Source organism: Giraffa tippelskirchi, chromosome 3, assembly GCF_054371585.1.
Source record: "Giraffa tippelskirchi isolate mGirTip1 chromosome 3, T2T-mGirTip1v1.2.pri, whole genome shotgun sequence".
NCBI lineage: Eukaryota > Metazoa > Chordata > Mammalia > Artiodactyla > Giraffidae > Giraffa > Giraffa tippelskirchi.
The window spans coordinates 803,005-819,862 of record NC_137277.1 but is presented as its reverse complement, the minus strand read 5'-3'; the positions used below and the strand labels follow the sequence as shown (position 1 = coordinate 819,862).

Sequence of the window (16,858 nt, the reverse complement as noted above, 5' to 3'; positions counted from 1 at the left end):
CCGCGTGCCTGGTTGGCGGAGGAGGCGGTCTAGCTGAGGGTCTGATGATGCTGAGGGAAGCGGAGCTCCAGGGCCACCGTGTGCTTAGCGATTGCAGCGAATCCCACTGGAAAGGCCCAAGTTCACACTCCACCTTTAGCTTTAAGGTGTGCCCTTGAAATTGTCATGTGCGGAAAGTAAGACCCCCGTTGACGTGTCGGTTGTGCCAGTTCATTTCCTTCAGCCTAGCTGGTTAATAGCGACAGGCTTGTGGCAGGAGATGGCTTTGGTGGAACTTTGGGGTTTAGGATTTCAGGCGGATTCGCAGACTGTCAATTGCTGTGGAATCTGGGAGAGGACGATGCCTGATGGCGCTGTGGTTGGAGACGCCCGTGTGCCGAACGAAGACACGCCAGCAGCTGCTGGAGAACATATGTCAGACGTCCACAGACTGAACCATCTCAAGATAACTCAGAACAAAACCTCAATCCAGAAAATCCAGGGGAAAAGCATCTGGAAAGAGCAGAAACATTTCGGTGTTGAGAAAATTATTTTAAAATTGGAAATAAGACATAATGGGAAGCGTGGCCTTTCAGTGTTGTTTGGGGCTCTGCTGAACCAGGCCAGCCAAGGCCTATTTATTTCAGGGCTTTCCTGGTGGGTCAGTGGTAAAGAACCTGCCTGCAATGCAGGAGACATGGCTTTGATCCCTGGGTCGGGAAGGTCTCCTGGGGAAGGAAATGGCAACCTACTCCAGTGTTCTGGCCTGAAAAATCCCATGGACAGAGGAGCCTGGCGGGCTGCAGTCCCTGAGGTTGCAAAGAGTCAGATATGACTGAGTGACTAAACAACATTAGCTTTTTAAAATAACAGTTCTCATCACGTGGTAAAGTTTTTTTTGTATTTATGTGAGATGAAGAATGTTAACTAACCTTATTGCGGTCATCATGTCACATGTCAATCATGTTGTATACCTTAAACTTATATGATATTCTATATCAATTGTCTCGCAATAAAACTGAAAGAAAAATAGTTTTAAAAGAAACAGAAAAAAAAAGATAATTCACAATACGCAGTCATTTGAACTCACAGGGTGTGTGGTCACTTGGGTACCCTTTGAGGCTTACATTGCAGTGGTTTGCACTGTTTTCAGAGTTGTGCAAACACCAACACAGTCTAGTTTACATTTTCATCCCCCCCCAGAAGCCCGTGAACGGTGACCCTCCCATTCTCTAAGACAGCGCTGCCTTTCTCTGCTGTTGTTGTTCAGTCATTCAGTCGTGTCCGATTCTTTACAACCCCATGGGCTTCCCGTTCTTTGCCATCTTGCAGAGTGCTCAAACTCATGTCCATTGAGTTGGTGATGCCATCCAATCATCCTCTGTTACCCTCTTCTGCATTCAATGTTTGCCCGCATCAGGGTCTTTTCCAGTGAGTCGGCTCTTTGCATCAGGTGGCCAACGTATTGGAGCTTCAGTTTCAGGATCAGTCCTTCCAGTGAATATTCAGGGTTGATTCCCTTTAGGACTGACTGGTTGATCACCTTGGTGCCTTTCTTGGTGGGCTCAGCTCTATGGCCCCTCAGCAGTGAGCTGAGTGGTGCGTGTGTTTTAAGATGTATTCCATTCTCCTTTGCAGCCAGCTTTCCTTGTATTCATACTGTGTTTTGGACGTCCACCTGCTTCAGTAAGTTTGTAAGGCTCTGGAGCCTGGTAGCAAGTGGACACCTGGTAACCGTTGCTGGACTCTTAGCTTTGTCCCAGTTTTTAACTCTTACAGACAGTGCTGTTGTAAACCCCACTGTGCCACACGTTTTTGTGTGCATCTGATGTGTGTATTTTAAAAACATGAACTGCTGAGTGTGGAATTGCTGGTGTACAAAACCGAAAGGCTCCGAGCCGGTCACAGGAGGTGTCACCGTTGATCTGGCTGTTCCTGCTTTCTTGGTGTTTGGGTGCTTGTTTCGGCTCCTGTCCTTGAGCATTTCAGACTTGGGTTTTCTCATTTCCATGCAGACCCCTGAGGTTGAGCACCCAGCACCATAACTCATGGAATTGTGTTAAATAAATACCTGCTAGGCTCACAATGTAACAAAACAAGCTCGATTCTAAATATATGCTTCCTAATTTTCTCTTACAGTGATTCAAAAAGCACTTCAGAATCTTGTACCTTGTTACTCTGATATCATCTTTAAAGTCGTATTTTTATAAATTTAGTTAATGGTTGAAGAATTGTAAACAATGTAGATGAACAGAAGGGGGGAAGTGACATACGGTGTCCCCAGGCGCCGTCCTTTCGCCAGCTCTCTCTGTGTCTCTGAGGACTCTTCTGCCTGCAGACACGTGTACAACTTTTAAAATCTACAAGTAGCTCTACATCATGATTAATTCTGGATAACAACTTACTGTGTTTTAAAACTTATTTGCCTTATATTTTCTGGCATCCAATTTAGAAATGTAATACTCATTTTGTAAGGCTGATTTTTTTAAAAAGATGTCTTGCTCTTTCTCTGCCCAACGTCCTCATTTATATGAAAACTTTCCTGGTTCCTTTGTGGCAAGTCCTTCCCTTGAGCTCTCTCACCAGTTACCCATGGGCTTAGGAATCCCTTGGACACTTCACATTTCATTTTTGGGCACTTCTGGCCTCATTGCTTAGTAATTATGTCATGTTCTATATGTCTAATGCTTTATTCGTTCCCAACATACTTGATAAAAGAGAGGTAATTAATGTATTATGGCTTCTTGTGAATTGTTGTCCAAGATAAACCAAGGGAAATACTTGGGTAGAAATTTACATATTAATGTGGACTGACTTTGTCACATAAGCTCCATATAATCTCGAGAAAAATGAAAGCATTTTATTTAGGGAAACTTTCTACATGTGTTTACCTCTAAGAATTAAAAACTGCCGCTGCCTTGTGGGCAGCTTCTAATTTCAGAAGTAGCATACTGTGTTTGCCTTTGTTATGGCCTGCATTTCTAACTAAACTTTAATATCCTCTTTTCATTCGGAGGCAGTTCTTACCCCATTTCCAACATTGATTGAAAGCAAAGCCAAACCAGACATTAAATATGAAACACTTTTTCCCTAACTTTACCCACAGGAGCTTTGTAATTACATGTCATGCCTAAAACAAATAAATTTTAAAAAAGCACTGGATTCCGAAATTAGAGTGTTTACTAAAGGATTTGGAACAACTTCATAATTTCTTTCTGCGAACCATGACCAAAAGTAGTTATTTTCTTGGTTGATATGAATCACATTCCTTTCCATCAGGACTTGAGTTTTCCTGTGCCCACCTACCTGCCTCCATGGTTTATGTGAAGCAGCCCAGGCCTGTTTTCATCATTTCATATGGATTTAACTGTCGACTCCATCGCTCCCTCGGTGGGGGACAGTCCCCTGGCCTTTTGCCTTCCCTAAACGTGACCTTGCATCAGAGCCCTTCTGCAGGTGCTCACAGACCACACGGGGAAGACCTGACTTCTCCCACGTCCTGATCTTGAGGTTACCCATTTATGACTCTGTTTTCCAAACCAGGCTAGAAGCTCTTGAAGAGACCTGAGTCTCATTGATTTTTCCCATCACCAAGGCCCACACCCTACATGGGATGCAGCTGCTGCTCAGCAAATCGTTGACCAGAATTTAACTGAACTGAAAGTGTCTGTCCACTGCCTCTGTTTCTTTACGGCCTGCTCTCCTGCTAATTCCTCTATTTTATTTTTTAAGTTTAATTGAAAAAAAAGTTACTGAAGTATAGTTGACTTACAGTATGCTGCGCTGTGCTCTGTGGTGTCTGACCCTGTGACCCCGTGGACGGCAGCACGCCAGGCTTCCCTGTCCTTCACCATCTCCTGGAGATTGCTCAAACTCATGTCCGTTGAGTCGATGGTGCCATCCAACCATCTCATCCTCTGTTGCCCCCTTCTCCTGCCTTCAGTCTTTCCCAGCATCAGGGTCTTTTCCAATGAGTCAGCTCTTTGCATCAGGTGGCCAAAGTATTGGCGCTTCAGCATCAGTCCTTCCAATGAACATTCAGGGTTGATTTCCTTTAGGACTAACTGGTTTGATCTCCTTGTAGCCCAAGGGACTCTCAAGAGTCTTCTCCAGCACCATGGTTTGAAAGCATCAGTTCTTTGGCACTAAGCCTTCTTTACAATCCAGCTCTCATGCTGTTGAAAGCTTCCTTCTTGAGATGCTCCCACCTTACAGATTTTAGGGCTCGAGGCTCTGCTGGCTTCTCTCTGGGGCTTGTCTCTGGTCTTCTGCTAAGTCCTCTTCCTGACACTCCAGCACGTCATCTTTCTTGAAACTGCATTCAGGATTTTCATTGTCTCCTCAGGTGGCTTCTGGCATCTCTTGCACACAGAGGTCTGTAAAGAGCTGTGCTTTATTAAACCCCAAGTCCTTCCATGCCTGCCAGCCTTCCTGGCTGTTTCCTGGGCAATTCATGGGTATTTGTGGAAGGAGTGGCCACATGAACAAACATGCAACTTTATTTTGAAAGTCAGTGGATATAGATTATGAAATTTATGAACTCCAGAAAGAGATAGACACAGCTCTTGGCTTTACCCTGACCTTCAGCTCGTAACCAAGTGGCTTGTTTACTCAACAAATATGTGCTGAATATGTTGACTCTTCGTGAGGCTGCTAGGATAGCAGAACTTTGACTTGAGGATTAGTCTGTAGCCTGGGATTAAAGGAGAGACAAGTTGAGGCTGGGGAGAGTATAACTTCATCACTCACCTCGCCCACCCCCCAGAAAAAGCTTCCAGGGGCACAGTTTGGAAACCACAGCGGTGGTGTCTGTCTGAGCTCTCCCCAGCGCTGTTATTCTCAGATATGCAGTGATGTTTACTGCCTTTGAAATTGGTAATGATCTTCATGGAGGTGAACATGAAGGTGACTTCCCTGAACTCTTGGTCCCTTGAGGAAGACAACTGTTTGTTTTCTGGGTGGCTTAATATTTGTGTAGGAACATGTGTTATATCATCAATAAAGACTGAGAAAGTGCTTTACAGAATCAGGAAGCATCAAGCAAATAGAGTCATTGTTATGCTTTTGATTGCAAATACTAGCTAATATATAAAGCAGGACATATAAAAAAAAGCCAGTGATTTTTACCTGGGGACTCCTGATTACCCTTCTCTATTGAACCCTTTAAGAATTCTGACTTTATTAAACTCGTTAATAGCTGTGAGAAGATGAGTCTGTACAAATGCCCCTGATATTTTTGAATCGCACCCTCTCCATTTCACATCAGCAGTTTAGGTTTGAAATAACTTTTTTTGCCGACAGTCACCTGTAATCTTTTCGGGCCTTTCGTTTTCCCCGTGGAAGTGCGTGCAGAACCCTGATTCACATGTTTGTTTATTGCTCACACATGTTTGTTTATTGCTCACTGCTGCTTTGGACTTAAAGCTGAGCTCACTGTTCACTGGTGATGCAGGGAGTTTCCAGACACGAACGTGCTGTCCCACGGAGCTGCTGGCGACAATCGCCCCCAAAGCTGTTCCAACCCGCTCCTATCCATCCCCGTTAGGTGAAATCTGAAGTTGATTTTCGTACGAAGCTTTACCTGGATGCTGCAGACTTATCTTCTCTTAGCAACTGGGTTCCATTTGAGAAGCAGGGTATTGTTCTGTTCTTAAGCACACACACCCCTATCTGAGTATCATTTTTATTTATTGAATTATTAACTTTCTAGATACTGCCTTGGTTTTTTGTGTATATATGTGTGTGTATGTGTGTGTATATATAGTATGTATATGAGTGTATGTATGTATATTGTTGTAGTTTAGTTGCTGAGTCGTGTCTGACTTTTTGTGACCCCATGGACTGTAGCCGCCAGGCTCCTCTGTCCTTGGGATTCTCCAGGCAAGAATACTGGAGGGGCTGCCATTTCCTTCTCCAAGGGATCTTCCTGACCCAGGGATCGAACCCGCATCTCTGGCATCTGCATTGGCTTTGAAAATGGACTACATCAAAAATAAATAAATAAAGACAAAGGTAAAAGCTGTTCAATAACATAAAATATACCCTGGTCTTTGCATTATAATTGAAGGAGAAAAAAAGTGGGAGATAAAGGGAGGAAGAGGTGGGGACAGAGAAAATATGAGCGACACCTCTTCCTTTACATGTCCTTCTTCTTAACTAGCCTCTGTGCTCCTGAAAGGCAAACACTATGTCTTGTCCATCTTGGGTAGTAGAGGTGGACAGTAGGTGCTTTATAAATGTTTGCTGAGGGATGGAATGAATAAGAGTGAAGTTATTATAAGTTTGTAAGTTATTATAAGACTGAATAAGCCTTGTGCAGACACACTGAGAAAAACACACATTTGGCCAAAGAGACAGAAAAGGCGAGATTCCCGATTCCCAGGTTACACTTCCTGACACTCAGTCCCACTGCAGCGAGAGACAGGCTTATCCCTGCTGAGCCCCGGGTCAGATGGAATGCAGTTGTGAGCTGCACTGTAGGAGTCCCTTCTTCATTTGCACTGAGAGTTGAAGTGTGATTCCTAAGTGCTTTTACTATCTTCCATCCTTCCGGAATCCTGGACCTGCAGCTTCTTTTCCTGCCTTTCTTGGAAAGATTTGGGGTGATCTCAAGCAAGTGGCATGCATTTTGCCTCTTACAGCCTTGTGGTGTCATTACAGCAGACAGACCCCCTGGTCTGCTCCACTCATTTCCAACACCTTCTGGTCTTTTTTTTGTCATTTAGGACTCTTTCAGCTGCTAGTGCAGAAAGGTAGGTTCCAGGGGGCATTAGCAGTAAAAAGCATGTATTTAGGAGCTTCTGTATTCAGGGGCGTTAAATTAGATCACATGTATGAAGGGCAGCTGTATATGAAGAAAATGAAAATTTTAGAGTATTTGTCATTATTTTTTAAAATATTTATTTATTTGGCTGCACCAGGTCTCCCTTCGGTTGTGGTACGTGGGTTCTCATTCTCTGACTGGGGTGGAACCCAGGGCCCCTGCACTGGCAGCACAGTCTTACCCACCCAACCTCCAGGGATGTCTCAAGAGAATGAAAAATTTAAAGGGTATTTGATGGAACATTTGTTGTTGTTGAGTTGCTAAGTCTTATCTGACTCTTTGCAACTCCGTGGACTGCAGCAAGACAGTCTCCTCTGTCCTTCACTGTCTCCTGGAGTTTGCTCAAACTCACGTCCATTGGGTCGATGATGCCATCCAGCCATCTCATCCTCTGTCACCCCCTTCTCCTCCTGCCCTCAGCTTTTCCCAGCATCAGTGTCTTTTCCAGTATGTTGGCTCTTCACATCAGGTGACCAAAGTATTGTGGGCAAGAATCTCTTAGAAGAAATGGAGTAGTCCTCATAGTCAGCAAAAGAGTCCGAAATGCAGGACTTGGGTGCCATCTCAAAAGCAGCAGAATGATCTCAGTTGATGGATCACAGACATGCGTAATATGGAAGGTGAATGTCAAGCTGACACAGACCTGCTTCTCTGTCTGCCTGTCTGTCCATCTGTCTCTCCCTCTTGGTCTTCTCTGCTCTGTTTCACCCCAGGACTCTCCTCTTGGCTCCAGCGTGGCCACACTGCCTGGATTCTCTGGTCTGCCCGTCACACCCCATGTTCAGTCCCTCAGCTCTTTCTCCAAAATACATCTCAGCTCCAAGCAGGGAGTGACACAAAGGAGGAAGCATCTGTGGGACTTGGTGACAGAAAGTTGAGGAGGAGGTTATAGGCGATTCTTCTGGGGAAGGGAGGAAATACTGAACATTGGGGGTTTTGACAGGGTTTACTCGGGAGAATGTGCACAAAGGCTTAGGGCAGAATCAGCGTGCTGGCTGCAGAATGGCATATCACACTGTGATAAAGCACATTGATTTGGTTTGTTTTCATACAGCTTTAACATGTATCACACAAGAAGACCGTTTTCATTATTACAAACCTGAAACCCATACTTTTCTTTTAATGTGCGAATAGAATGTAGACTCAGTTTTTCGTTACTTTCCCCACAAAGCTGGAAGCAGTTCGCTCGCCTTAGAGGTTTTCCTTTCACTGTGTTCTGATGTGACATTACCTTTCATTAATCCCTTCCAGCTAAGCAAGATTTAATTAAAACCATCTCACATGATGGCAGCCATTTATGTATTTAAAAAAGGAGCTCTCGGAAGCTTGGCTGCCTGTCTTCCGCTCTAAATGAAGTCAAACTATTAAATTTAGTAGGCTCCTTTTTTGAATTACAGGTTTGTTACATAATGGCTTTTACCCCATTAATTTTGGACAACGGGACTTTTATGCACATGTTCCATTTTACGTAACTATGAGCTGAATTTGAAGTGATATGGACTTAAGACTTGAGGGTGAAAGGGAATTATTGTTTAAACAAAATGGAAGGTGATACCTAAGTATGTATTTTCTCCCCTCAATAAGCCTGTGATCCACGAGATGTATAAACAGGGATGACCCTGTTTTACATATAAAGAGGTGACAGACGGTCTCAAGGACTGGGTACGAGAGCCCGGCTCTCGGGGTGAGGTCCTTGTTTCCATCGCTGGTGCTGATGTTGACTGTTTGCACGAGAGATGTGAAGGTCAGAGGAGCCCATTTCTAATCCTCCGAGATCGTATGAATCCTTGGCTCTGAAAACTCAATTTTCCCTGCGTCTCCCCTCTCATCTGGCGTGGACTTTATGTAGAACCTAATGAAATGGAAGTAAATACTTCCTTGGTTTTGCAGCCAGCTCCACTGGGAACAAAAAAAGCCATAAATCTACATAAGCAAGACTCCATGTCTGTGCACCTTATTTATAACTTCATAAATCTCACTCCAAGTTGATGCATAATTTAAATTATATTGTGGTGAGCCTGGCGTGCTACAGTCCATGGGGTCGCAAGGAGTCAGGCATGACCTAGCGACTCAACAACAACAACAAAGTGTACATAACCTAAAACTTTTGATTTCAACCATGTTTACATGCACAGCTCAGCGCATTGAGTGTCTACACAAGACTGTGCAACTGTCACCACCAAGCGTTTCCAAAACCTTTTATCTTGCCAAACAAACTCTGTGGCTGTGACCGGAGAGGGTCTCCCTGCTCCCTCGCCTTAATCAGCCCCCGGGTGGGCGAGGCTGGCAGGTTCCGTTTCTTTATCTCATCTCGATCTGAGTCCTTGAACCCGCCGGGATAACTCAGGGGGAGCAGCTGTCTGGACCTCCTCTCCCCTCCTGCTGCGGGAGTCCAGTCACTGCCTGGCAGGTGGGGAGGAAGTGATCTGGGGGCTTTTGCTGCCCTTTCAGATGATATTGTTCAGTGCGGGCCTGATTCCAGGATACAACTGGACTGGGGATTCAAGGTGTACAGTCTGTGCAGTTCCTGCTGAGTGCACTGGCAGGTCGACAGGAAGGACAGGAAGGACAGGCACAGCGACCAACCGGCCGCAGGGACCAGGTCTGCAGGGTTTATCAGGTGTCCACCTGCACGCGGAGGGAGCGCTCCAAGGTTGGCGCGCTGAGCAGGGAACCGGCCTGCTCCGTGTCCCCTCCAAACAGCGCGTCCGTAATGAACCATGGAGAGGAAACGGGCCCTGTGGTCCTTGTCCTCCTCATTCCGCGAGTGGAGCCCAGTCTGTGTTGGGGAGAGGGGCTGACGGGCCTGGTCTGAGCGTCTGTCCGTCCTCAGGGAGCCTGCGATGGGGCGCTGCCGCTGAACGGCCGGGAGGCCAAGTGCTGAGGCAGGGCGCCTCCGCGGGGTCCCGGCCCGGGGGCGCCCCGCTCCACCTTCCTGGGGGCGGCTCCCTAAGTGCCCCATTCTGCCTGCTCGTGCCCAGCCTGAGGGTTTGGTTTTTTAAAGATACACTTTTGCATTGACGTTGTATTATAAGTTGTTTACACACACACACACACACACACACACACACACACACACACACACACACACACACACACACACACACACACACACACACACACACACACACACACACACACACACACACACACACACACACACACACACACACACACACACACACACACTGGGTTGGCCAAAAGGTAACGTCATAACATCACAGAAAAGCCTGAAGGCACTTTCTGACCAACCCATGTCTCTGTGTTCACTTCTATACATTTATTAAATGCGCTTAGAACTATTTTTCCGCGCATGCACGCCCTGGCACCACGTGCAGACTCAGGGTCTCCTTCATCACCTTTTCCTCGCCTGTCCACCAGCACGAGGTGGGCGGGGGGCGGGGGTCCGGCAAACCTTCGTTTGGCTCCTGGCTCCTCTGCACCGATGGGTGACTGTACAGAAGACCCAGGTCCGTCTGCCCTGTTCATCGCTCCATCCGTCTGTCTCTCCCACCCCCTCTCCTGTCTGCAAACATCATGCGCTTATACAGACTAGACACCAGAGATCAGTACAATGCTTTCCCATCCATAAAACACAGGCGTCGGAGCATATTAAGTAGCGTTGTGAGGACTCGGTGAGATAATGGACGCAGGTGAAGTGACCCGGCAGAGCGGCCCAGGACAGGAGGCTGACAGGCGGTGTCTGCGGTCAGCCGGCAGGTCCTCTTCTGTGTCCCTGGCATCTCACGCTTCCGTCTCTTACGGGCCGAACGGTGATGGGCGCTCACTTTCAATCCTAGACTACACAGGACGCCCCCTCGCTGCTGCTTACGGCCCTGACCTGTCCCAGTGAGCCCTTCCCATCACCACCATCGGCCCTTCAGAAGCCCTGCTTTCGTCACTCTGGCTCAGACCTTCAGTGGCTGCTCGTGCTGAGCACAAACGTCCTGCACGTGCCCATCAGGCCTCTAAGCGCTCCCTTGATCTTGGGGTCTCGGCTCTCAGCAAAACTGCCTCCCTCTCCCGCCCTCTTCGTCGGTGTCTGTCTCCTGACACGCGTGCAGGAAGGTGTAGCGTCCTCAGCAGAAGAGAGCCAGGGTCTGGGGAGGTCTCGCTTGCCTTCTGTGTAGGACTCACCCAGTATTTCTGAGCGAATGTTGTTTTTTAGCTGAGAGTGAAAGTGTTAGTCGCTCAGTCGTGTCCAGCGCTTTGCGCCCCTATGGGCTATAGCCCTCCAGGCTCCTGTGTCCATGGGATTCTCCAGGCAAGAGTACTGGAGTGGCAGCCACTATGGAGAACAGTGTGGAGATTCCTTAAAAAACTGGAAATAGAACAGCCATACAACCCAGCAATCTCACTGCTGGGCACGTACACTGAGGAAACCAGGACTGAAAGAGACAACATGTACCCCAATGTTCACCGCAGCACTGTTGACAATAGCCAGGACATGGAAGCAACCTAGATGTCCGTCGGCAGACAAATGGATAAGGAAGCTGTGGTACATATACACAATGGAATATTACTCAGCTATTAAAAACAACACATTTGAATCAGTTCTAATGAGGTGGATGAAACTGGAGCCTATTATACAGAGTGAAGTAAGTCAGAAAGAAAAACACCAATACAGTATATTAACACATATATATGGAATTTAGAAAGATGGTAATGACGACCCTATATGCAAGAGAGCAAAAGAGACCCAGATGTAAAGAACAGACTTTTGGACTCCGTGGGAGAAGGCGAGGGTGGGATGATTTGAGAGAATAGCATTGAAACATGTATATTACCATATGTGAAATAGATCGCCAGCCCAAGTTCGATGCATGAGACAGGGCACTCAAAGCCAGTGCACTGGGACGACCCTGAGGGATGGGATGGGGAGGGGGTGGGAGGGGGCTTCAGGGTGGGAACGCATGTACACTCATGGCTGATTCATGTCGACGTATGGCAAAAACCACCACAATATTGTAAAGTAATTAGCCTCAAAAAACAAAACAAACAAGAAAAGAATACTGGAGTGGGTTGCCATCCCCTTCTCCAGGGGATCTTCCTGACCCAGGGTTGGAACCCAGGTCTCCTGCATTGTAGGCGGGGTCTTTACTGTCTGAGCCACCAGGGAAGCCCAGCTTATTGTTCAGCAGAAAACGAGAGCCGTGGGTTGTGCCCTTTGGAGCTGGTGCTGCACTTTTAGAGGGAGGATGGCCTAGGTCATTTATTTATATTTTTTGTGTGTTCTCCATGTTATACTTTTCATAAAAATCTGACTTACTAGTTTCTATAACTCATGATTTTTTATTGATTCACCTTCAGGAAGACTTACGAACACCCTGTTGAGTTTGGGAAATGCTTGCTGCGTGGTGGTTTGCTGTATCTGTGGGTGGCCACCCCCCGTCTGGTGGATGCGAGAGAGAGGGTGCTTTCCGACTTCTCTTCACTTCAAAGGGCTGTTTTCCATAGATCTGGTTTGTGTCTTCAGGGGTTCTTCAAGTTCAGAATTCTGCTAAGGAAGTTCTTAGTGATACCCACGTATTATTTATAATAAGTGAAGAGCTGACTCATTGGAAAAGACCCTAATGCTGGGAAAGATTGGGGGCAGGAGGAGAAGGGGACGACAGAGGATGGGATGGCTGGATGGCATCACCAACTCGATGGACGTGGGTTTGGGTGGACTCAGGGAGTTGGTGATGGTCAGGGAGGCCTGGCGTGCTGCGGTTCATGGGGTCGCAAAGAGTCGGACACGACTGAGCGACTGAACTGAACTGATTCTCCTTATATCTTACAGGGTCTACCGTTTATCCACGTTTACACACCTGTGTGTGTCGGTGAGGAGGAGGGGAGTGCAGAGTGCTTTACATGTAGCTTCCTGGTTTATCCCTCGGGAGACCGGTCTCACCACCCTGGTCCTCTCCCCTCGGCTTTAGAGGAGACAAGCTAAGCATTAGGTCTCCTGTGCCGTGTCCGTGCTGGCGTTTTGTGGTTCTGCTATCCGGGAATCTGAGAAATACCAAATGGGGCCAAGTCTCCGATGAAATGCTGTCTGATTGCTGTTTATGAGATCCGTCTGTAGTAAAATCAATTTGACTTCTGACAGCTGGTAGCCCTGTTTGGAGGACAAAGCTTTGTATATTCAATCCACTCTTCTAATTTTAGTTTTCTTTTCTCTCCACCAGTTTGCTGTTTTGTGGTTCACAAGAGGTGCCATGAATTTGTTACTTTTTCTTGTCCGGGGGCGGATAAAGGACCTGACACGGATGTAAGTAGCCTGGAGACTATTATTTTATTTTGATGAATGTTTCTGAACTGAGTGTTTTTAACTATTATTTTCTGTGGATGAGTGTCTCTGAGCTGAGTATTTTTAATGCCTGCACTTCTGTTATTTTGGCACACACTATTAATGGGAAGACTAACCAGTTCATTTTGTGTAACTTTGGGCTTTACTAATGAATAGACCTGTAGTTGTCCTGTGAGCCCTGGCAGGATTACCCGGGGCTCGGAGGAGAATTTCCTGTTATTTTGTTTGTTCTCTTCGGCTCTGGGCGGCCATGTGGGCTAAATCCAGCAAATTTATCACTGTGGCTTTCACAGACACGGTGCAGGTCTTTTTGGAAAACGAACTTTACTGAACATGAATCGCCCTTCATTTTCTCCTGACGGTCAGTGAACTGGCTGGGCTGTCACTGCTCTTGGCCGACATCATAGGCGGTTCCTTCTTGGCTTCATGGACTTCTTGCTGCCTTTTCATCAGGTGTTGCAGATGCTCCTGTTGGCTTGAATAATCCAACATCTATTCCACTGGACAGATGACCCCTGAAGCTGCCCAGCTGTGAACATCTGTGAACTCGTGGGCCTGGGCCCTAGCTCTGGCCGTGGCCTCCCTTGTTCGCTGAAAGCGGGATCCATGGAGGAGAGGGGGAGTTTGGAGGCAGGGGAGTTATCCAATGTTAAAAATACATTGTGTCGAGCAGAGTCTGAGCTGTGACAGGCAAAGTCATAACTGTAACTGAAAAAGGAATTGCGGGGAGGCCAGGGACAGTGGACATATCTGGATGGCACATGCCAAACCTCTGAGGCCACTGTCGCTTAAATCGTGTGCTCCAAGCACTTGCTCCAATTGTTCTGTGTTTTTTGTTTGTTTGTTTCAAGTGTTGGAAGTGGGTTCTTTTGCTGGAGAGAGACTATAGAGGGAGAAGAAGAGAAGTTAGAGGCCAGGAGAGAACTCTGAGGATGTCCATCCCACAGGGGATGAGAGAGGAACGTTGGGTGGGGACCAAGAGGGTGAGAGGCCAGGTTCATGGTTCCTTAAAGGGGCTTCCCTGGTGGCTCAGATGGTAAAGAATCCTCCTGCAATGCAGGAAACCCGGGGTCAATCCCTGGGTCGGGAAGATCCCCTGGAGAAGGGCATGGCAACCCACTCCAGTATTCTTGCTTGGCGAATTCCATGGACAGAGGAGCCAGGCGGGCTATAATCTATAGAGCTGCAAAGAATCAGACACGGCTGAGCGACTAACAGGCTGTCAGACGACTCTGGGCAGGTCTGTGATTCTGTTCTGAGTCTCTGTTGGCCCCCAGTATTCCAAGATGGTAACACGATCCTGGCTTGCACAGGACAGACTCTTAACCTGAGAAAGCCTCGGCTGTTGCTGGGATTGCCCGTGAATTGTCTTTGGCAGCTCATTTCACGCTCAGAATTTTGATCTGCTGTGACTGATCACAGGCCACCCCCTCCGAGCCTGGAGCCAGGGGCAGAGCGTCAGCGGAGGGCTCTTTGCTCTGGGACTGTAGCGGCTGGCGCACTGGCCACCTGACCCGCCGGGCTCTGCTCCTCTTCCTCTTTGCATGTGCTGACGTGACTCCTGTTTTAATAGCCTCAAAGTTTACGCTCTGAGTTTTTTTTTTTTTTTTAATTCGAGAGGAAAAGAAGTGTGTGAGTATTAAAAAGGTGCAAAAGGAATCGGCCCATCCTGCCTGTCCAGTCAAAAAGGTTTGCGAGTTCTTTTCCGATGGGCAGTGTTGCCTTTGGTCCTTGACATTCAGAGACCTGTGATTGGGGCTTCCTGTCTGCGTGCAGGATGGTTTATTTATCATACAAATCTCCAAACTGCCCAGACTGAACTCACTAGAGAAGTACTTGGAAGCACATGAAGGTGTCAGGACATACAGCCGAGCTGAGGATGGGGGATGTGTTTAAGGTCACGGGATTATAGAGCTGGAAGGAGTAAGGAACCTACACCTGCAGTGCAGGAGACACAGCAGACACGGGTTCAGTCCCTGGGTCGGGAAGATCCCCTGGAAGAGGGCCTGACAACCCGCTCCAGTGTTCTGGCCTGGACAGAGGAGCCTGGCGGACCACCGTCCCCAGAGCTGGACACGACTGAGCACAGCACACAAGGGTTATTAGAGATTTTTCTGGATTAACCTTATTTTATCCATGTGGAGACTGAGGAATATTGAGGAAAGAAAACGAAATGGCCTGGGGCAGCATCCTGTTGTCCCTGGAACCCAGGTGGGTTTGTGGCGATTCTTTTCAGGGTTGTGAGGGAAGGAGAGGGGACCCTGGCCTGTCGTCTTGTGGTCAGCAAGCACATGAACAGCCTGCTGCCTGCTGTGCGCTGGAGGGCATGAAAAAGGCCCGATCAGAGATGGAAGGGTTGGCGACAGTGAAACCTAATTTAAGAGCATAAAACTACCCCAAACATTTCCCCCACCTCCGGAAATTAAAAAAAAATACTTTTTTTTTTCATACCACAGTGAATGCTTAAGACACCCAGTGTCTGTGGGTTTGTGGTTTGAGTTCAGCAGACCCCAGAGCATTTGGAGAGGAGGAAAAAGAAGTCACAGATCCTGTGAAACACCCAGATGCAATACTTCCTCTGCCACCTTCCAGATGAAAGGAACAGAAAAGTACTGAAAAATAACCTAACGGTACCTGGATCGCAGGAACCAGATGGGAAGGGAGCTCGACATTCCTTTTTTTAAATGTTTTATGTATTTATTTGATTTTGGCTGTGCCGGGTCTTTGGTGCTGCCCAGGCTTTGCCCTCGGTGCTGAGAGTGGGGGCTTCTCTCTAGCTGCGGTCGTGGGCTTCGCACTGCGGCGGCCTCTCCCATTGCAGAGCACGGGCCCCACGGCAGGCAGACTGCAGCAGTGACTGCGCCTGGGCTCAGTACTCCTGGCTCCCGGGCTCTCAAGCACAGGCTCAGTAGTTGTGGAACACGGGCTGAGTTGCTCTGCGGATGTTGAATCTTCCTGGATCAGGGATCAAACCTGTGTCTCCTACATTGGCAGGCAGATTCTTTACTACTGAGCCACCAGGGCAGCCCCAACATTCTTTTGAGCAGAGATAATCCTCAAGTCCGAAGGAGCAGCCTGGCTGAAAGGCTGCAGATGTGCAGGGAACCCTGAGGAGAAAAGATTTCTGGGTTCAGTGGAGGGACCCCCTGGAGACCCTCAGACCAGTCTCTTAGCTTCCCCAACCCCTGTGGACAAGTAGCGTTCTCTGGTCAGAAATTCCCTCCCATCTTATTTATAGAGAAAAGTCATGATTTCGGAGACTTGAAGCACAAGCCTCTGCAGCCCAAGCAGAGACGAAAAAGAAAGATTTTCAAAGACCCCGATGCTGGAGGGTAACCTGATCGCTGACACTGCTGGGGGTCCAGCCTCGCCGCTGGATGCGGGACACGGGCTCTCATCCGGGGCTCAGAGTGAGCAGAGCGCCCCCACGCATCGCAGAGGCGTGTGGAGCTGCTGCAGAGTTTGGGTCTGCAGGTGTGCGCCCACAGCGCCCAGCGCCCCTGCGCCGCATGCAGAGTTTTATAGGAGGATGAAGAAATAAGGCAAAACGGGTCCACGTTTAGAAATAGCTCTTTACCCCTCTGGCCCCCAAGTTAAGACTGGAGCCCAGCCTTGGGCAGGTGGTGGGGGGACTGTCACCTCCTTCGGCTCTGGGGAGCGAGCACGGTGACGCTGTTCCTCTGAAGGGCAGGTGCCCTCGTTCATTCAGCTGCCCCGGCCGCCTGCCCTGCTGGGTCTCCCGTCCTCGCTCTGCCCGGGGTGGG

At 48.0% G+C, this 16,858-nt stretch overlaps 1 protein-coding gene across 3 annotated transcripts in view; it reads left to right on the top strand.

Annotated features, from left to right (window-relative positions):
* Positions 1-16,858, top strand: part of PRKCA (protein kinase C alpha) — a 289,903-nt gene that overhangs the window by 113,519 nt on the left and 159,526 nt on the right. For all 3 annotated transcript variants that reach the window (XM_081580772.1, XM_081580771.1, XM_081580774.1), the window contains exon 3: positions 12,973-13,055. In XM_081580772.1, coding sequence (XP_081436898.1) covers positions 12,973-13,055 — 83 coding nt within the window. The remainder of the gene's footprint in view (positions 1-12,972; positions 13,056-16,858) is intronic.